The sequence below is a fragment of the Chenopodium album genome, chromosome 7, assembly GCF_948465745.1.
Source record: "Chenopodium album chromosome 7, dcCheAlbu1.1, whole genome shotgun sequence".
Taxonomy (NCBI): domain Eukaryota; kingdom Viridiplantae; phylum Streptophyta; class Magnoliopsida; order Caryophyllales; family Amaranthaceae; genus Chenopodium; species Chenopodium album.
In genome coordinates this window covers 2,502,355-2,524,124 of record NC_137840.1, presented here as the reverse complement: position 1 = coordinate 2,524,124, position 21,770 = coordinate 2,502,355, and the positions used below count along the sequence as shown (strand labels likewise).

Genomic DNA, 21,770 nt, shown 5'->3' with positions numbered 1-21,770 from the left:
TTTAGGACATGTATTATTAATTAGGACGTACATCACACATGCTATTATGTAGCTTGTATATGACATAAGCACGCATGAAATATTACTTTGAATAATATAACAAAGATTAGGTGGACCTTCACATTTATACACTTCCTCAGTAACCTCCTATTCATTATTCTCATAATCAAATTAATTAAGCAAGATTATTGTGTAATTAGTACTCGTAATACTAATAATGGAAAACCAAGTTTGTATAGGAGATTCAAGAAGAGAGCTTCTTTCACCTTTGCCGGACGTAGAATCAGTGATTACAACTGAGTTCAACGATGATGAGTTTCCATCATGGAGACTAAGTATAAGCGAGTTTCAACTTCCCAAACAATCTCATCCTTCCTTTCATCCCTTACTATGTCTTAATCCTACTCGTCGTAAGTCTCTTTCGTTTTTAAATTTCACACGATTTGGTTTTATTAGCTTTTTGTACATGTGTTTTATAATTTCAATATGTATGTATAGGGATGACACTCGAACATAGTGAATTAGTTTATATGTATCTTGAATCTAATAAGTTATAACTCGGATCCACCAATCATTTTATTGCACTCATTATGGTTCATTCCCTTTGTTTAACCCATTTTTGTAAATTGTGGCATATAAGCATGATCCACACCTTAATTATGTGCAATGTTTCTCTTTAATAGAACTACATGACCCTTACTTTCAAGCCTTGATTGACGCTTTGTACAATGTTTCATGACCCTCAGTCCCTCACCTTAATTAAGCTTTGTGCAAATAAATTCATACTCTTGGATTGTGCCCATAACATGCATATCTTGTCCAATTTCGTATCAGTTTGACTTATTATCGCTTTGAAGGGTTTTATTATTCTCTAATTTCTATCTAACCCCAATAAAGATAAGGAAAAGAAAACTATGCCGTTGTATTAGTATCATTAATGATCGATATATAGATTCATCATGTTTTTTTTTTTAAAAAAAAAAAACCCATATATAGATGGATTGAGTAAACAATGGTATATATTTTTCTATTTGATAGGAAGTGTATTGTTATAAACTTATAATTACATATAGCCATCTATCAAAGATCTACACACCTATCAAATTTCTTACTCAATCCATTATTGAACTATACTCAAAGCTGGATGGTTTAAAAATAACCCTAGCAAAAATTAACCCGATTTCACTAGAAAACTAATTATATGATTTGCTAGAGTTGATCATTATTTCACAATTAAAAAAAAAAAAAAAGAAAATAGACCTAATATGATCAAAATTAATTTAACATACCAAAATAACAGAAACATTTAAACAACCTAAATCAATATGACCCAATCAAATAATTAAGAATAATAATTAATAAACGAATTTAATCCTAATTAAAGACCCATTCATCACTTCTATTTAGTTTTGTAAAAAAAAAAATATAAAGTCCACAAGTTATTGATGAATAGAAAACTACATTGGAAGTTTCCTTGCCAACAGCAAGGATCATGCACATTACTACATTAGTAGTCATTGGTGCATTGTTGCTGCTATTGTTTATTTGCGTTATTAACTAATTATTCTTCGCACTTCATTGGTGTATTAGTTTTCAAATTTGTTTCCAGCCAATGGCTAGCAAGTTAGCAAGAATTACCATTACATAAATTGTGCCACAAACACCAAATTTTTTTAAAAAAAATGCTAGAACAAGTAAATATTTCTTAAATTAGCACCAATTTACTCATACAAGCTCACAACGTACAAACATACGGATAAATCAATATTCTTAGTTAAATTTTAGGAAATTTTGTATTTTACCACCCACAAATAACCCCCTTATTGATATTACTACACACACAAAAAAAATAAAATAAAAATAAAAATAATACTACCGTTACCCAAAAAATCTCTTGATTAGATGTTAAGATGTAAAATACAAGGATCATGCACATTATCACAATAACAGAAAGTGCAAATGATGGTGATTTTTTTTTTTTAAAAAAATTATTTATTTATTTATTGTCTTTTTAAGTGGTATTTTAAAATACTTTTTTTTTTTTTGGTGGTAATATTAATAAGTGGGTGGTAAAATACAAAATGTCAGCTATCAAAAGAAAAAAAAATACAAAATATCATATTTTTTTATTAAGGAGTTTATAATAGTAAAAATTATTGTATTTAGATGGTTAATACTTGTATAATACTCCATCGGTGTAATGGATTGTTTCATGGGTTATTTTTTTAAATTAGCTTGGGCCAACATCAATTTTATAAAATTATACAGTACTTTTTTTTTTCTTTATACGGAATACTACATATATTTCTATTTTATATAAAATAATAATTTTTTAACGCATGGTCTATACAATAATGCCAAAATAAGCAAAATTAATACTTTCTGCATTACTTTTGTAATTGCGGATTCCTAGTTATTTTTTGAGTGGAGAGAAAAATTAAATAGGGACCACGTGTGATAGGAGATATAGAGAAAATTTATTAACTAAAAGGGAAAGTGCGTGATTAATGCATCTAAATTAAAACTTTTATATTTGAAAAGTGGTGCATCTAATAAAAAACGAATGAAGTAAAGGATCTAACCTTTTCTCTTGATATCATGTGCAAGCAAGGAAATTGTTGAATGGATTATAATGGTTGAACCTTAATGCAAGAGCCCAATACCATTTACGTAGAGAAGTATTATTTATCCTAATTCTATACTTGGTTATTCTACCAAACTTCCCTAGAAAACAGATTACTTACAAACATCTCTCTTAAGTCTTAAGGGATTAGGGATGTATATAGAAAAGTAGAATATATAAATAAATGAATAAAAACAAATACATGGGTGACAGATTACTAGGTAGTAAATCGCGTAAAACATCATCACTGCACCCACGTATTTGATTCAATCCTTTAAGTCATCACATGATGAAATACATTTTTAGATATTTCTCGAGTCCTCACATATTGATTCAATTCAAGGGATAAGGTATCTATCAATCAATACGAGTGGAATTACTCGATATCCACAAGAAAGAATCCAACCCTAGAATACGATGCATTCGCAAGTCAATTTATGAAAGAGGGAGAATAAAAATATTGTTACCTTATAATTAGGAGGCATAGAATTCACAACTTTATTTGCGGACGAAGCTTCGTTGTTACATGTAACTATCATTGATATATGAATATCTTTCACTCAACACATACACAATACACTAACAAAAAAGTAAAGATGTTAAGTTTCCTAATTTACCTATTTTAATCACTTTACTATCGTATCGTATGAGAAAAAGTTTGTCCGACGACTCTTAATAACAATAATAATAACAATAACAATAATAACATGGCGGAGGCCGAGTTAGACGACGTCGAGTCATGGCGACTAAACCTCAACTCTTTCCGACTGCCGGAAAATCGTCCTCCTTCCATCTCTCGTTTTGGCCGCCTTTTCCGTACACGCAGTGAGCCAACCCTGTTTTTTTTCTTCATTTATTTACAAGTTACTCCGTATTATAATTTGCATGCTATTTATGTTTATTATTTTTAAATTGTTAGGAAGATTACAAATATATATGTCATTGCATAATTTCTTTTTAGCTAGGTATAATGTGATTGTATATGTGTGGATTTTTTTCATGTAAAGTTGTTGTACAAACCCAAGATGCTTTATAGGGGTTTGTTAATTTTAGTAATTTTACTGTTCATCTTTAATTTGTTTAATTCTCACTGTTCAAGAGATGTGTTTATGTGCAACTTGTTACGATCATATGTACCTTTATGACTTTGAATAATTCTTTGTAGTCGTAATTAAATTAATTGTGGTATATGTTGTTTCAAACCCTTATTATTATTTATGACTTTATTTGTTTAGAATTAATTATCACATAACTAATACTTCATAATATTGAAAGTTGTATTGGTGTGGAAGTAATCACTACTAAGGGGTCTTATTTGTGAGTCGAAAATGGCTTGATTGGATTGTGCCCCCATTTTCTAAGCTGTACAACGTAACATAATTAAATGGAGAGGAATTCGTTCCCAAATACTTGATACACTTGTGTTTGTGTTAGTGTTCCCGAATACTATTCCACTTCTGTTTGTGATTAATGCTCATTATAGGAAGATTTTTGGGTACATGTAAAATGAATAGGTTAATTTGTAATCGAGTTAATGAGAATATTTATAGTTAATTAGGGGGAGAAAGATTAATTTAAAAATTAGCTCAAGTGGATACGTGAGAGAGCAACAATAATAAATTATTGTAAGTAGAGTTAGGCCTTGCTTAGTTTAACTTATTTTTACTTATTTCAGAAAAAAAATATGTTCAAATCCGATCAGAAAATAAGTTCAATTCAGATCAGATCAGAAAATATAAGTTTAGATCAGGTCATCGTTTTATGTGCAATTTTTTATCGCTAAATATCTTTAATTTTGTAATGAAAAAATTATGAAATTTACATATTAATAAAAATATACATTATTACGAATCTAACTCTTTTTTTCTTCCTAGTTTATGTGAAAAGGCTATTTGCTCGTTTGTCTTCTGCATATACATTTGCATTTAGTGAAATGTGATCCAACCATCTGCATATATTATTTGCATTTAGGTTTCATGACCACATAGGACACTTAGCTGTTGTGTGAGACGGTGTAGAATCAGCTGTTCATACTTTTCTTGTGAGCGCTGATGCTTCATAACATTCAGTATCAGCAACTTAAATACATATTAGCTTCGTTGAATGGATTTGACACTATTGACAGCACGAAGTTAGCAAAGGGAACAATATGAGGCCAATTCCATGGATTTGTGACTTGTTCCAATTTCAGGGAGACAAGGAAAAGTTGCGGATTATTACAAGAAACAGGAAAGACTGTTAGAAGGCTTCAACGAAATGGAAACCATCAATGAAACAGGTTTTTTTCCTGGAAGTTTGACTGAGGTCAGTTGCAGTTTTCCTTAATTTGCACAAAGATTTATATAGCTTGTTTCTTGGTCCTGAGTTTATTGGAGATTTTGGTCAAGGTAAAAGACAAGGATCCTACATTATATTACAAAGGTAGGAAAAATTCAACAGAAACTGCCTTTGGTACTTGAATCAAGTAACTTGATATAGCAGGTTGGTTGAAGAGGGTTGTCTAATAGAAAATTTATCGCATTTGCACATAACAAAGGCATACTAAGGAAGCAAACTGCTTATTTGATATGATCATATGAATGTAGACCATAAGTTTAACTTCGTAATGTTTAGTGGACTATGAAATGAATGAACTTGTATATTACTGTGAGATTTGATTCCATTCTGATTCCTATGTTCTGTTTTTCTTACTTAAATATGCTTCATAGTCTTTTTGAGAAGTAATTTTATACTTTGAATTTTTATTCTTCAGGATGAGATGAAGCAGCTTGCAAAAAGTGAGCGACTGGCAATTAATATATCGAATGCAGCCAATGTTGTTCTTTTCCTAGCCAAGATATATGCATCCATAGAAAGTAGATCATTGGCAGTCATTGCATCAACATTGGATTCACTTCTTGATCTTTTGTCTGGATTTATATTGTGGTTTACTTCCCATGCCATGAGAAAACCAAATCAATATTACTATCCGATTGGGAAGAAAAGGATGCAACCAGTGGTATGTCCTTACTTCATATGCATACTTAAAACAATAATGATTTTATATCAACTTTGATACAGATCTTTCCTGCATCATCCTACAGCGCGACTCCTTTGTATAATATGCGTACTATATCAGCTTTGAATCACTTTATCAATATTTTTTAAAGCTTAGCTTTTAGTGTGACATCAGAGTAACTCTTGAAGAACATTTGGTGCTACAATTATGTAACCTACTTAGTGTGTCAATCTGTTTCTGGATAAAATTTAGATATATTTCAAATTGGACCGGCTCCTACTTGCATTTAATAAGTCTGATTTCGCCTCTTGTGGATGATTCAGGGAATTATAGTTTTTGCATCGGTTATGGCTACATTAGGACTACAAATACTGCTGGAGTCTGCTCGTGACCTCATTACTAAGGTATGTTGATTTTATCTATTGTCTGATGTACAAACTTGCTTATAGTGATGATTAAGTACTCTATTCACAAGATTTGAAAAGAATGAATTGCTTAAATCAACTTTCTACTCTAGGGTGTTTGAAAAACCTTACTGAATGAAATCCAGGCAAATGTAACCAGCAATTGTTCTGAAAGTGGCAGAACAATTTTGGTCATTTAAGTACGAAGTAAGAATATTAAGCCTGGATTCCTGGAATGCCTGACTAGATTTTGCGCTTATAATGCCTGATCAATCACACTTGTCTGCACACCTGTGATATCATATACCCTGTGTGGCTGCGCCCCTGCCTATCCTCTGAGTAGGTCTGTGTCTTTACCTTCACTTAGATACGATATGTACTTTCTCCGTTTCTTGTTAGTGTTACATACAATAATAATAATAATAGTGGTTGGGAAGGTGTAGGGATAAGTATGGAGAAAAACTAGAGGAAAAGGTCACTAATAAAATGTTGTTTAGCACTTAATATGGGACATCCCAACGAGGTATGGTATCTCAAACACTTTGTATCATGAAAAACTGCATCTGCTTTGCATCTGGCCTCATTAAATATGAAGTAAATGGGTACAAAATTGAGCATTTGAGAGTATTTAGATCGAATTTTTAGATTTAGTGCAATTTGCTATTCTTATGTATTGAGCAATTGAGATGCTTATGTTTGCTACTCCTGCAGACGGGGCCTAAAATGAATCACACACAAGAAATGTGGATGATCGGGATTATGGTCTCAGTAACAGTAGTGAAGTTTTGTCTTATGGTCTACTGCCGTAGATTTAAAAATGAGATTGTTCGTGCCTATGCTCAAGATCATTTCTTCGATGTTGTTACAAACTCTATTGGTCTGGCGACTGCAGTTCTTGCTGTTCGATTCTTTTGGTGGATTGATCCTACCGGTGCCATAATTGTAAGTTAACCACACTTACCATTTAAGTTTTCTTACAACTCCTCAACTACATGCTCCAAAATGGTCATAGTAAGAGCTAGAATTATCTAACCTGGCTGTCTGGCACGACAACACAACCAAAAATCAGTACTTAACACAGTAACACGTGCATTTTGTATGTAATGCAATTTTATTATATGAACACAACAAGAAATAAAACAGGTATACAACCATATGATCCACCTAACCAGATTGCCAACTGAGAAAAATTGAGTAAATTTTCAATATTCTACTGAAAAACATTACTATCTCTTGGAACTTTGCTGCAGATTGCTTTGTACACTATCGGTACATGGGCAAGAACTGTCATTGAGAACGTTTGGTCACTGATCGGAAGGACTGCACCACCAGAGTTCTTAGCCAAGTTAACATATCTTATATGGAATCATAATGAGGAGATAAAGCACATTGACACCGTACGAGCATACACTTTTGGTACACACTACTTTGCAGAGGTTGACATTGTGTTGCCGGAAGATATGCTTCTGAACCAAGCACATAACATCGGTGAGACACTCCAAGAGAAACTCGAGCAGCTACCTGATGTAGAACGAGCATTTGTGCACATCGATTTTGAGTTCACTCACCGACCAGAGCACAAAGCAAAAGTTTGAGGATCCTAGAAACAGACTCAAAGTTTAGGAATTTCATCAAGTATTATCAGATGAATTTTTCCATGTTTATAGCCTATTATGTGTACGGTTTTATATAATAATATTATTTGCTGGAAAATTCCTTGCCCCAGGGATCATCTGCACATCTAGTTATCCTGATTTCCTGATATCTGATAATTGCATCCTTTTGGAAGCAAAAGCAAAATGTGAGATTTTATGATTGTTTTTTACACTTCGTATATTCCGGTATTCTCAATATACTCCCTCCGTATTTTATTAAAAAATATAGTCTTATAAGTACTTATTGAAATAGTTTCAATAGATAGTTATTTGTACTGTATTTATTCAATTGTTATTTTTTTAAGCAGACCTTGAAACTTTGATGTATTGTCTTTTGTGTATTTATAGTATAAGAAGGGTTGCTAAGATTATTATAAACCAAGTATTTTGAACTTAAAACTTGTTACTATCTACTACCTCCGGATCATATTATATGCAACTTTGGGGTATTATTTGTGAGATATAAAAAATTCCAAAGTTACATTTGATACGATCCAGAGGTAGTATATTATTTGTATCAGTAGTCTTCAACCGGGCTGTAAAACTCTTAAACATGTGTGTATTACGGTTGACAAAAAAATATTAAGGTACTACTTCGTATTTCAAAAATTAACTTAAAAGCAAGGTATTCTGACCATCTTGCCCTGCTATTATAATGAATGTTATATGTAAGTAAAATATTGAAGAAAAATAATAATTATGACAAATTGTGTAAGGAAAGAAATTACAAAGATGTAGACCAAGCAATTAGGTGTTTAGGTCATCATATCTCAAAGTTTGCTGGTTTTGTTGTGAAAAAGGCTCCCCATGGCCTTTGCTTTATCCCTGAGAACGAACTTCTGTGTCTTTCCAGTAGAGGTTTTCGGTAGATCCTCAAAAACAACAGAACGAGGAGCCATATAATGTGGCAAGTGATCTCTACAGAACTTAATTATATCTGCAGCAGTAACATTACCACACCCATCCTTCAGTTTCACAAATGCGCAGGGTGTCTCTCCCCAATGATCATCAGGACGTCCTACCACAGCAGCTTCTAGGACAGCCGGATGACTAAATAGTACAGATTCTACCTCAATTGTGCTAATATTCTCACCGCCAGAAATTATAATATCTTTTGATCGGTCCTTTAACTCAATATAACCATCAGGGTGCTTAACACCCAAGTCTCCACTATGAAACCATCCATCCTTCAAAGCCTCCTGGGAAGCCTTCTGGTCTCTCAAATATCCATTCATGACAGTATTTCCTCTAATCATAACCTCGCCCAGTGTCTTTGCATCAGCAGGAACACTTTTCATAGTAACGGGATCTTTTACATCAACTTCCTCAAGCCCAGTAGTAAGCACTCCTTGCCGGGCCTTTAATTTTGCTCTATCATTTGGAGGTAAGCAATCCCACTCAGGCTTCCAAACACAAACTGTAGCAGGGCCGTAAGTTTCTGTCAGCCCATATCCATGTATTACAGTAAACCCAAGTTCTTCCATTTTGAAAATTACCTGTGGAGGAGGTGGGGCACCACCTGTCACCATTACCACCTTGTTTGGAAGAGGTTTCTTATCATCATCAGGAGAATTTATGATCATGTTTAAAACTGTTGGTGCACCGCTCATGTGGGTAACTTTATGCTTAGCAATACTACTGAATATATCCTTTGCAATAACATTGCGTAGGCAGACGTTTGTCCCACCCTGAGCTGCTACACCCCATGTAAAGCACCAACCATTGCAATGAAACATAGGAACAGTCCACAGATATACAGGTCTTGTAAGCATTTCATTTATTAGAACTGTAGCAATAGAGTTCAGGTATGCACCTCTGTGGCTGTAAACTACACCTTTAGGGCTCGAAGTCGTCCCCGAAGTATAATTTAATGCAATAGGGTCACATTCATCTTTTGGCCTTCGGATCTCAAATTCAGTTTTACCTGTTGCTAAAAGATTTTCATATTCCAATGTTCCAGAAGGGGACATGACATTTCCAACTGGCATCAACTGTTCATCAATAACTATGACAATTTGAGGAAGCCTTGAGCTTGAATTTGACAAAATATCCAATGCACCTTGTACAACATTAAAAAATTGGGAATCTACAAAGATGACTTTTGCTTTTGAATGTTTTAGCAAAACAGACAACATTCCAGAGTCATGACGGGTATTAAAGGCACAAAGGATTGCCCCAGCCATTGGAACCGCAAAATGCAACTCATACATTGCTGGAATGTTAGGGATCAAAGCAGCAACCTGACATTGGAAAGTCGATGAATATGAAAAGCATAATAGTTAGAGAAAGTGATCATCTTATTCTGGTTTTCAGGGGAACAGTGTTGCTTAGAAAAGCAAGGTGAAATAGAGATAGATAGCCAGATCCACGAAAAAGGCACAGAAAAAATAAATAAATGTAATAATGCCAGGGGCTGAGCTTATGGGAGCACAATCCACAAGAACTAATATATTGCATTGATTTGCTTTCACATATATATCATACAATAGCAAGTTTGCACATCAAAACCAAAGGTCATTTACATTTGCATTTCATAGATGCCTCGTTGCAGTCTACTCTATGTAACAAGCTGATAGCATACAGGTGAGGTCAGAAAAACAAGCTAGAGTAACATATGTATTACCAGCATGACGAACCCACTCACACAGATCACCTGCTATTGACTATACTAATGCCAAAGTCATCTTACCAAGGTCTGCAGGGTGACCAGATGTTAAACATAGCAATGAAAGAACAAATAGTCCTTCAAATCAGATTTTTATTTTAAAAATGACGCATTCCAGGACAAAGTCTTGGTTGTATAAATAGTCCTTTAAATCTTTATCTCAATGAGCACTCCCCTATTTTACAAATAAATAATAATGGAAGAAGGAGATGTACGATCAGAAATCTCTTGTAAACCTCACTTTCAGACGACTTATTGGAATTGATTACAAAATTGGATAAATGGAAAAAGCTAAACCATCCACAGCCACCTCTTGTACTCTATCTCTTTTTGTCCTTGGTTACCCATAACCTCCCCAAACAAAACATAAGAGACCCTGAAAAATTCTTCCACAATCACCATTATTCTGCTATTACTATAGCTTTTAATTGCCTTTGTACCACCTAATTTATTCCGTTAGGACTTAGGAGGGTGCCAAACTTTATATATCACTACTATCAACATAGCTGAGAAAAAACTAAACAAAGTGAAAAGCACTAGGAATTACGAATCCAATTGAAAGCAATTCTGCAGAAGTTGATTAAGGCTTAAAACATAGGTCTGTTGAAATCCTACTATCTCTCACCCCTCACATCTTACTATCTTAGCAGATCAAACAAAATGCAAACACTGATCCTAAGTTGTTCAGCAATAATAGTCCACTAAGCTGTCCTGACTCAATAACAACCAATACAGTATACACTGAAATGACCAAGCACAAGTCAGATATAGTTGTATGTTATTATTGTAATTCGTGCGGCTCATAACCATAACAACATTGTCATTAGTCTAAGATTCAAACTAGTACATACCCTTCATGTTATTCACAATGGGAGGCAAAAAAAAATGCTAATCAGCTTATTCTACGGGTTTAATATATTCAGATCAAGTCAAGACACAAAGTCCTTGAAGCAAACCAATATAGTAATCCCAAGTGGTAAAGTAGGTACTAATTACTAAGTAAAAGTTAATCACTCTCACTCAAAAGTTCCTTATCCAATACATTATGGTGATGATGAATTTGTGGGCCAAATTATAGGCAACTTTAAGAATTTTGCTTGATTACATTATAATTGAGATAAAAAGTTTATACTATCGATTGAATCCAAACCAACAAGCTGGCTAAACTAGGATTACGAGTTGTTCGAAATTCAGATTGGATCATATCATTTCAGTTTGTAGGTAGAATCAAATAAATTCCAAACCAAAAGCCGAATATACACCCCCACTTTATCCTGCTTCTTGATACACGTTTGATCAGCAATTAAACACCAAATTAAGGGTCCCTCACTTTTGATATTCAACAACAATAAAACAGTATATTATGCAAATAACACCCAAATAAATAACAACATCGTACCATTAAAAAAAAAAAAAGAAATATTGGAATCAAATTCAACAATAAAAAAATCCCAGAAAATAAAGAACAAACAAAATCATCAAAAATCAAATTTTTATTAATAATAAAAAAAACAAAAAGAAAACTTACAACATCGCCGTAAGAAATGCCGAGATGGGTAAGAGCAGAAGCGAGTTTAGTGCAGCGAATGAGAGTCTCTCTCCATGTAAACTTGACATTTCCATAAATAACAGAGAAATCATCTCTGTAAACAATTGCTGCTCTTTCCAGAAAGCTTATTGGAGATAATGGTACATAATTTGCAGAACATCGAATTAATCCCTCCATTTTTTTTATGAAATAAAATACTAATCCAAGCTTATATTATAATGGGTATTGAATAAATTATTGGAATTTGTTGTTACCTAGATAAAATGAAGAATTGATATGAGACAGGTTAAATTTGGGTTAAATTGGATATGAACAGCCGTCTGGGGTTTTAGCCTGTTAATTGGATAAGTATAGACTACATGCAATTTTAAGAAAACCCTTTTTTTTTTTTTTTTTAGACAAAGTATTTTAATTTGTTGATTTTCATTGTTGTTTCTGAGTCCATTTCTATTTTCGTCCGTTTTTTTTTCTTTTTAAAAAAAATTATCTAATTGTAAAAGTTTACTACATACAAATATACAATGTAAGATTGTTCGGGTTTTTTATAAAATCAAATTATTGTCCGAAATGGAAAATCAAATTATTGTAATTATTATAGTCTTAAAAAAAATATTGTAATTGTTATAAAACAGAGGTAGTATAAGAGTAATTTGTATAATATTCATTTCTTACAGATAACCTCATTTTTTTTATAATAGTAATCCATGTTGTCCTTAAAAATTTAAAATAATCCAAATTCATTATACGAGTAATATCGAGTAATTTTAAAAAAACCACATTTATTCGTTCGAGTAGCCCTATTGACCTATTGTTTTGTGTTAGGTCTTTTAACTAATAAAAGAAAAACTTCACTACAATAATAATCTCATTGGGATTTATTAACCCTAAACTTCTATAATAGTACAGTAGTACTACTTGGTGAAGTAACACATTGTTAATAAGATCCATGACTAAGGTTAAACTACACAATTAACAATTCACTGATTGGGTTAAACTACACATTGGGGTTTATTAATTAGAGACACGGACTAACCACAAACGAACACCATGAGCCACCTAGGGTGGCTGGCTGTGCGGAAGGCCGGGGAAAGATAGAGGGGAGGGCCGTGAGGTGAGAGAGAGAAAAGGAAGTTTAGGGTTTTGGAAAAACTGGTTGCCTTGTTTTACAATTCACTGATTGTTAATTGTGTAGTTTAACCTTAGTCATGGATCTTATTTATAGATCATATATCTAAATAAGAGTCATGTCAAGCCCAAATACTTAGTACTAATCAAACTACTCTTGCCCAATTCTCTACATGGTATGTCATAATCTCATGAGGCCCATTTATTGGCTTCTTACTTGTTATACCCTTGTTGTGTGACCTCATAGGATCCATTCGATTTTGATTTGGACTATTTGACTAGCCCACATATCATTTATCACATCTAGCAACAAACAATGACAAAAAAAAAAAAAAAAAAAAAAAAAAAAAAAAAAAAAAAACACCATATTATCTCTATAATAGTGATCCTTGATATATCTAATAATTGCACTTATCGAAGATATAATTCCTTCATTTTGTGTAGCCTTGTATTATTGGTAAAGAAACAGTGTCTCTAGAGGAGGTTAGATATGCTCTCCATACTAGAGAGTTGCACAATAAGGCATCTGGTACAGGTACAAATGATCAGGCTACTAGATTAGTAGCCAGTGAAGGTAATGGAAAGGAATTTCGAGGAGAAAATCCAGAAAATCGTATTCCTGGGGTCCTAATGATGTCTGTAATTACTGCAAGGAAAAGGGGAAGTGGAAATCTGAATGTCCCAAGAAGATGAGACAACCAGATAATTATGAGTTTGTAGATATTGCACATGGAGACACCTGTTCAAAAGAGGATTATGTCTTGATTGCTGATGAACGTGCACATCAATCTGATGTGAGCACTACTAAAAAAGAAGGTTTTTGCGACCGTCTCGAACGGTCGTTGAAAATAGCAAAAACGGTCGCTGAAAATAATTGCGACCGTCAACGGTCGTAACGTGGGTGTCGTTATTAACTTGGTCGCAAAAAAAAAAAATTACGACCGCTTGACGGTCGCAATTAATTTGCGACCGCTTTCTTTATTTTCAACGACCGACAATAAAACGGTCGCAAATATTATGAATTGCGACCGTTATCAAATCGGTTGCAAATATGCACATTTGCGACGGTCTTAGGCGGTCGCAAATTTTTTTAAAAAAAATATCAAATTAAACGCATCAACCAATTCCCACTGACCCCCCCCCCCACCAACCTGCTGCATTCTTTCATAGCCAAAACCCCCTAACCCACCACCACCGTCCTCCCTAAACAACCACTACCCACCATCACACCCACCACCACCGTCTTTTCTAAACAACCAACACCCACCATCACCGCTATCTTTAACCTAAAAAAACCCACAAAAACTGAATCAACCAACCATATAAATTTATCAAAAAAAAAAAATCACAAAACTACCCACTAAAATCAAACCAAAAATTGAAATTATAAAAAATGAAACACAAATTCAAATTGAAGTCACACAAAAAATTAACATGTATCAAAACGAATATTAAACCCAAAATTAACAAAAAAAAAATCAAAATGAAAATGAAACCCAGAAAGAACAAAAACAAAAAATAAAATCAACAATCAAACATGAAATTCGAATAAAAAAATCAACCAAATTACACAAAATCAAACCCAAATAAACCGACCAAAAAAAACCAACCAAATTACCCAAAATCAACCAAAACAAAATGAAAATCAACCTAAAATGAGACCAAAAATCAACCAAAACGAGAAAACATAACTCAAACCTGATTTGACTTCGAACTTGACCTCAAATTTGGTTTAATAAGGTCAAATTCGACCATGAAAAGCCTAGATCTATAGTTTTCATGGTCGAATTTGACCTTAAAAACCATGAACTAGTTAACACCACCACCAAAGCATCTTGAGGGAAACGTTTTCGGACTCAACAACACCATCAAAACATCTTGAGGGAGACGTTTAATGTCGAATTTGAACGCCATAATCCGAGGAAAAAAAAGAAAGAGGAAGGAGGAGGGGCAGTGAATATGGTGGCGGATTGGAGGAAAGAATTGTAGACGCCGGTATAGATGGAGGATGAGGAAAGAGGAAGGAGAAGGGAGGAGAGAGAAGAAAGAAAAAGGAAGGAGAAGGGAGGAGAGAAGGAAAGAGAAGAGAGAAGGCCGAGAAAGAGGAGTGAGCGGCGTGAGGGTTAGGGTTAGGGTGAATTAGGTTCTTTTTATACAAGATTTTTTTTATAATAAAAAAGCCTTTTGCGACCGTCTAAGAGACATTTACGACCGTCTAAGAGACGGTCACATATTATGACACTTACGACCGTCTAAGAGACGGTCGCAGATTATGACATTTACGATTGTCTTTGACGGTCGCAGATTATGAGATTTACGACCGTCTCTTTGACGGTCGCAGATTATGACATTTACGACCGTCTCTGACGATCGCAGATTATGGCATTTACGACCGTCTCTTTGACGGTCGCGGATTATGACATTTACGACCGTCTTTGACAGTCGCAAACGATTTATTTTAATTTAGAATTATTTTTAATTGTTCAAACATCCTAGCGACCGTCTAAAAGGCTAAAAACGGTCGCAAATTTGCGACCGTTGTCAAAGCAGTCGTAATATTGCGACCGCATAAAAAACGGTCGCAAATTTCATATTTTGCGACCGTTTTTAAGACGGTCGTAGAAAAACGGTTGCAATTTAGCCGAATTTTAGTAGTGGAGGTGTAGACACCCATTTGTGTCTCCCCAAAACCAAACCCAGTGATGAGTACCTTTCGCGTCGAATCATAATCGAATGAAGTGAAAGTGTGGAAAGTCTAGTGTTGCGGATAAGTTTTAATTTCTTTTCTCTTCTCTCTGTTTTTGAAAACTTATTTTAAGAAAGCAGCCAATCCAGTTTGGTTGGTCCATGATATGGGTCCAATAGTAGTGTAGTTCGATGGGGCTTTACAAGAGCTTTCCAACGATATATTATAAGCCCAATTCCGATGAATATTGAGGAAGTTATGGCCAATTTACTAAACTGGGCCCGGTTTGAGCCTTATGTACGGCCCAATGATCTAGGGGAGGGCCTAATATGATTTATCATTCCTAATGCAATTAGGAATGGTTTTAGTCTTCTAGATTTTTCTAGAAGGTTCTTTTCATTCCTAATTCAATTAGCATTGATAAATTGACTTTTGTTGACTTTTCGGAGTTTTAATCAAAATCAAATAGCATTTTCGAGGAAGTTATATGATTGTATCCTCCAGTACGGCAAACTTATCTGATTTTCGAAAACGCGTTAAAAACAGGCTTGGCGCCTGGAACCAGGCCTGGCGAGAGTTAGCTAGGGTTTGCGCCAGCTCTGTTTTTTGTGCGTCAGACTCTGTTTTGTTTATTTTATCTTTTTGGCTGATTTTCTCTATAAATAACGTATTAAAAACTCCGTTTTCATTCACCAATTCTCACGAATATTCACCTACAATCAGTTTTCATTCATCATCAATTCTCTCTAATTCTCTTCTATAATCATCTCTTTCTTTCTTTCTCAAACTTTGCTTTTAAATACAAAATTCCGCATTCACAAGATCTAGAAACACCTAGCCAAGTTCGAAGTTGCCTTCGCCCTAGACGTGAAAGGTTTTAATTTCTGAGGGTTTGGTCCCAAATCTCTTTTTCAATTATTTAATTTAATTGTTTGTTTATTATTTTCCTTGAAGTTACTAACGTGTATATTTTGTTATTAGAAAGAGGTACGAGGCATCAAATTAAGTGCTTTAATGGTTTTAATTGATATTATGATGTAGAAATCATGTTTAAATTGATATTATGATATTCCTAGTATCATGTTTAGGGAAAAGGTTATAATATCAAGTATGCTTATTATGATTCCTGCGATGCTTCCTATGTTCTTCCTAATATTTATGATTGTTAGTATCATATTAGGGTTAAAGATTTGATTTTTACTGCTTAGTGACATGCTAGGGTTTGTTATTAATCTTGTTAGTACCATGCCTAGGATCTTGCTATTTTTATTATGCTTTAACATGATTTATGATTATTTTTATAATTGTTTTGATTATGATTATATTTTTATTATTGCTATAATTATTATTATTATGGTTAATATGATTGTTATTATGATGATTACTTCATTGTTATAATTTTATGATCATGATTATACTTATTATTTTATTATTATTATGTTGCTTGATATTTATTTGTTATTGCTTGATCACACCTTTTATGCATGTTTAAAGGGAATTTATACTTGTAATCACGCATAATAAGATAATTAATAATCTTGTTTAGGGTTAATTTGATTATAATTTCAAGTGATCGCCAATAATAGTTTATTTGTGCATTAAAATTCAACCAACATAGATAAACAGGTTTAGGGTTAATCCTATTGATTGCATGTTGATTAGAAAGTGCACATGAATACGATCAGAATAAAGTAGAGGCCTATTATTAGGGCAGGTTCAATCTCTTTTAGGTTGGGTTTGTACCTTCATCCCCGAACCCTTATTTGGTTCTAGACCTTATGGAGTTGACGATCTCTTGGATCGTTAAGGGGTGTAACCTTCACCCTGTGAACGGTTTACAAGTTCCTAAAACTTGTTGGCGACTCTTTTGCTCTATCTTCTTCCCTTTTGGACGCCACCGTACTTTAGTGTATGATCACAGTGGGGTTCAAGCTAGGGGATTAACGCTTGAAATTTATTCCCTACAGGAGGGTTCTAGATTCAGGGGCCTTTTATCATATGTGTTCACGTACGGAGTGGTTTATAAACTACAAGCAGGTTAATGGATATGGCCAACAACGAAACAATTGGTATAGGGTCCGTCAGAATTCGGACACATGATGGTAAATTATGTATGTTGAACAATGTTAGGCATGTTCCACATGTCACGAGAAATCCGATTTCACTTAGTTTTCTAGATGGAAAAGGTTTCAGTTCAAAGGTGAAGGTGGAGGGTTGTATGTCTACAAGGGTTCAAAGGTAATCCTGAAAGGTGTTAAACGAGAGACAGTGTATGTGTTGCAAGGGTCTACGTTATCTGGTTCTGAGTCTGATGTTGTCATATCATCTGTTTGTGGTAGTGTTGAGAAATAGGTGGAGCATAAAGTCACTCTAGGTGGGCGTGGTGGTCCACGTCTGGGAAATATCAGTCAACACTAGGGGTGTTCACGGTGCGGTTTGTAATTTTTTCAAACCGCACTTTCAAATAAATCGCACCAAACTGCACCGCAAAATGCGGTTTGGTGTGGTGCGGTTTAACCGTATTTTATTAAAATTATAATTATTCTTTTTAAAACAAAATATTTATTTTATTTTATAATTATTAGTTTATAATTTAAATATTAAACACTTTTTTAAAACCTTTAATTAACTAATAGTTAAAGATTAGCTCATATATTTTAGTCCTTTTATATATTTTTAATAAATGTAGTATAAAAACCGCAAACTAAATTAAAGTGCGGTTTGGTCTAAATTTTTTTGGAAACCGCACCAAACCGCAAACCGCGGTTTGACAATTTTCAAAAACCGCACTGCAATATTCAAACCGACCAAACCGCAAAATTGCGGTTTGATTTGCGGTTTGGTGCGGTCTAAACCGCACTCTGTACAACCCTAGTCAACACACACAATCTGAGTCTAAATCTGAAGCACCACAGTCTTCGCCGATGAAATCAGGTCAGCCTAGTTTGGCTCTTAATTAGTCGGCATGTAAGCTTTAGGAACTCTCCTCAGAGGAAAGGTCAGGAAGACAAGGTAACTTTTGTGCTATTTGTTGGAGAGGTGGATATATATGAGCCGTCCAAGGGAGGTGTTGCTTATGCTGGGGAGAAGCATTAGCAAGCCGTTTGTTCGAAACTGGTTCCGCAAAGTAAGTCACAAGGTTGCTTGGACTTACAAATTATTTGAAGCTGTTAGTAGCCCTTAGCGGCTAATTTGTGCCCGACGGGGCTATTCCGGTCTGGTGCTCAATGGAGCAAATCTGGTGCCTAGCGGAGGCAAATCTGAGCAAGGAGATTTGTTTCTGGTTATTTGTTTTCTGTTATACCCACTGGCATAATGATCAATGCGTCTGGTACATCAGTTTTATTGTGATGGTATTCAAGTTAAGGTGAAGATTGTTAGAAATATGCCTTGAATCCGTTTTCGAGTCTTGGAGTAGTGAGTGGTAGCTCGCGAGGTAGCTCAGTAGTTCGTTGGCAAGGTTGAAGATTACGACGAATGTGGACCTAGATAAGCGAGCTATAGCTCGTAGAGGTATTTAGAGTTGAGACGAATTTGGAGCTATAGCTCCTTGGTTCGGCTGGGTCGAGCGAGAGCTCGCTCGACAACGAGCGAAAGCTCAGGCGTGCGCAAGTGGTTAAGTCGCCCGCGATAGGCGCGCGCAAATGGTTGTGCGCGGAGAGTCAGCGGTCAACGGTCATCGTTTTTTCTGCGTGTCTATCTATCTTATTCCGGAGTGCTATATATATACCCTAGGGTTATTTGTATCCGCACATATGCTTATTAAGTTATTAGTTGAGTGATTATTTAGAAATCTGAGTCTTTTATGTATTTCTCATCTGTAAGATCTGAGAGAGATAACATTAGAAATCTGAGAAACAATCAATCTGTTTTCTGTGATTGGTTTCAAATCTGTTCTAATTTTGTACTCTGTTTTCCCCAAGATCAATAAAAGTATTTCTCTCGACTTCCCGTGGACGTAGCCAACACATCATTGGTGAACCACGTAAATCTGTGTGTGTTTTTCTTGTCAATTTCGCATTCATTAATTTGTTCTTTCTTGCATCCGTTTTAACAACTTGTATATATACTAATATCTGATTTCATTGCTTAGGTACTTCGTTCCCATATTATTTTTTCTTTTCCTTCTTGAAGAATTACATTACTTAGGTAGGTAAACCAAAAGGTCAAAAACTTTTATACTTGGTAAAGTAATATATGCTTGAACATGAACATTGGGTATACTGTATTAATTACCAAGTCTTACCTACTAAAAACAATAACAAAATCAAAACTCAAACCATGCATATGACTTGGTTAACATAATTAAATGTCTACTTTCGACCACTTTCACATGATGTAGAAGTATGTATACGCATGATTTAGGACCAATTCAGCTCCTAAATAGTGCATTATCTATAACTATATAAAGGGACCTTTGTAATGCCTAAGAACCATAACAACTCACAACTCACAGATAATCTTTTCATAGCAGCAGAATTTGGAAAGGAAACCATGGCAGCTTACAGATTATTCACTTAACCATTGCAGCCCTTACTTTCTCTGTTGCATATGCAACTGATCCTACACAGCTCCAGGATTTTTGCGTCGCCACTAATGACATGAATAATGCTTGTAAGATTCAGTTTTAATTCCTATCATGCAGGATTAGTACTTCTTATGTCTGTTCAAATTAGCATTAACACAATCACTTATCATTCTGTAAATATCTGCAGTGTTTGTAAATGGGCTATTCTGCAAGAATCCAATGGCAGTCACAGCAGACGATTTCTTCAAAAACGGCCTAGACAAACCTGGTAATACCGACAATATGCTTGGCTCAGCTGTCACTCCAGTGGCTGCAGCACAATTGCCAGGACTCAACACCCTTGGCATATCACTTGCTAGGCTCGACTTTGCACCATATGGCCTTGTTGCTCCCCACACACACCCCCGTGCCACTGAGGTTTTCACAGTGATGGAGGGTACCATTTATGTTGGTTTTGTTACCTCTAACCCAGCAGATAATAGTGCAAACAAGCTCTTTACCAAGGTTCTCAAAAAGGGAGACGTGTTTGTGTTCCCACAAGGTCTCGTTCACTTTCAGCTCAATGTTGGCAAAACTCCTGCGTTTGCCCTTTCTGCTTTGAGTAGCCAGAATCCAGGTGTGGTCACTGTTGGTAACACTGTTTTTGGGTCTGAAGCACCTATCTCGGTTGATGTTCTTTCCAAGGCCTTTCAGCTTGATGCTAATGTCATCAAGCAAATCCAGGCTAAGTTTGCGATGAGCTCTTAATTTTCTTTTTTCTTTTTATAGTTGTGGATTAATAACACAGTTACAGAGTGTTGATTTAATAAAAGAATCCTTTGTATCGTACAAGTCAAGTAAAATATTTTCTTTGTATTATCCAACATAAAAATATATAATGAAAAATAATGTTATTACAATGATTATTGAATTGTATGTGTAATATGTCACAGGAAAGAATGAGTTATTGTCTTTCAAGTTTGGTACAACTTTCAACTTAGTGAACTTACATGTATTTTTTTCTGATAACATCCAATGTTTTCAAGTCATATTTCTGTGAAACTTATTTAAATCGAAGAAATACAGAAATCATAAGTTGTTTGTGTGATGTAAATCATGTAATAGACAAGGTTGACATCAGTGAAACAGAGGACTTACCTGTTAACAGATCATTTGAGAAACACCATTGCTTTTTGCTCCCTTAAAGAGTAGACTGAGATGGGAACTTCACCAGATCACTACTACACAAGTTGTGACAAAATCATCGGCGTACACTCAATAATCTGCTGTTTCATGTACATTTTGTGTATTATACCTATATAAGACATTTTCAGTTACGCATGATGCATTCCAAAGAAGAGAATTATTCCTGTTTTGAAGTACTGGTGATGTTTTTGAAGCATTAAGTGCAAAAAACCAATCTCAATTGGCGTTAGTTTGAGGTCTAAACTAAATCTTTAGATCAAATCAACTAAATTAGATCTCTCCATCAATAATATGATTACACCCTTTCTACAGATGAATTAATATTACAGATTTTATCTCAATTAGGCCGATG

General features: G+C 34.6%; 3 protein-coding genes across 4 annotated transcripts; 2 read left to right on the top strand and 1 right to left on the bottom strand.

Moving 5' to 3' along the window:
• The first annotated feature begins 144 nt into the window (after nt 1–144).
• On the top strand, nt 145–7,859 carry LOC145638799 (metal tolerance protein 10-like). Of its 2 annotated transcripts, none has more exons than XM_081689836.1 (6): nt 145–410; nt 4,815–4,927; nt 5,376–5,621; nt 5,945–6,025; nt 6,737–6,967; nt 7,276–7,859. In XM_081689836.1, exons 1-6 carry the CDS (start codon nt 218–220, stop codon nt 7,618–7,620), a joined length of 1,209 nt encoding a protein of 402 aa, XP_081545962.1. In that variant the 5' UTR covers nt 145–217; the 3' UTR covers nt 7,621–7,859. The 2 variants fall into 2 exon arrangements, with proteins under 2 accessions (XP_081545962.1, XP_081545963.1); XM_081689837.1 differs by lacking the exon at nt 145–410 and adding an exon at nt 3,127–3,448.
• A 501-nt stretch (nt 7,860–8,360) lies between these two features.
• LOC145638798 (butanoate--CoA ligase AAE1-like) lies at nt 8,361–12,192 on the bottom strand. Its single transcript, XM_081689835.1, has 2 exons — nt 11,874–12,192; nt 8,361–9,920 (listed from the first exon to the last, which is right to left on the bottom strand). Exons 1-2 carry the CDS (start codon nt 12,069–12,071, stop codon nt 8,451–8,453), a joined length of 1,668 nt encoding a protein of 555 aa, XP_081545961.1. The 5' UTR covers nt 12,072–12,192; the 3' UTR covers nt 8,361–8,450.
• Nucleotides 12,193–13,708: 1,516 nt separating this feature from the next.
• LOC145639859 (putative germin-like protein 2-1) lies at nt 13,709–20,980 on the top strand. The gene is made up of 3 exons (XM_081691187.1): nt 13,709–13,835; nt 20,194–20,319; nt 20,421–20,980. Exons 1-3 carry the CDS (start codon nt 13,709–13,711, stop codon nt 20,978–20,980), a joined length of 813 nt encoding a protein of 270 aa, XP_081547313.1.
• Nucleotides 20,981–21,770: the final 790 nt, after the last annotated feature.

Bases quoted from the DNA above. Each gene is read 5' to 3' on its own strand.
- LOC145638799 (XM_081689836.1), top strand. From the start codon at position 218: ATGGAAAACCAAGTTTGTATAGGAGATTCAAGAAGAGAGCTTCTTTCA. The intron at 5,622-5,944 runs GTATGTCCTTAC...TGGATGATTCAG, and splicing joins AGAAAAGGATGCAACCAGTG to GGAATTATAGTTTTTGCATC. The intron at 6,026-6,736 runs GTATGTTGATTT...CTACTCCTGCAG, and splicing joins CTCGTGACCTCATTACTAAG to ACGGGGCCTAAAATGAATCA.
- LOC145638798 (XM_081689835.1), bottom strand. From the start codon at position 12,071: ATGGAGGGATTAATTCGATGTTCTGCAAATTATGTACCATTATCTCCA. The intron at 9,921-11,873 runs GTAAGTTTTCTT...TTCCAATGTCAG, and splicing joins GCATTTCTTACGGCGATGTT to GTTGCTGCTTTGATCCCTAA.
- LOC145639859 (XM_081691187.1), top strand. From the start codon at position 13,709: ATGAGACAACCAGATAATTATGAGTTTGTAGATATTGCACATGGAGAC. The intron at 13,836-20,193 runs GTTTTTGCGACC...GAATTTGGAAAG, and splicing joins GAGCACTACTAAAAAAGAAG to GAAACCATGGCAGCTTACAG. The intron at 20,320-20,420 runs GTAAGATTCAGT...AAATATCTGCAG, and splicing joins TAATGACATGAATAATGCTT to TGTTTGTAAATGGGCTATTC.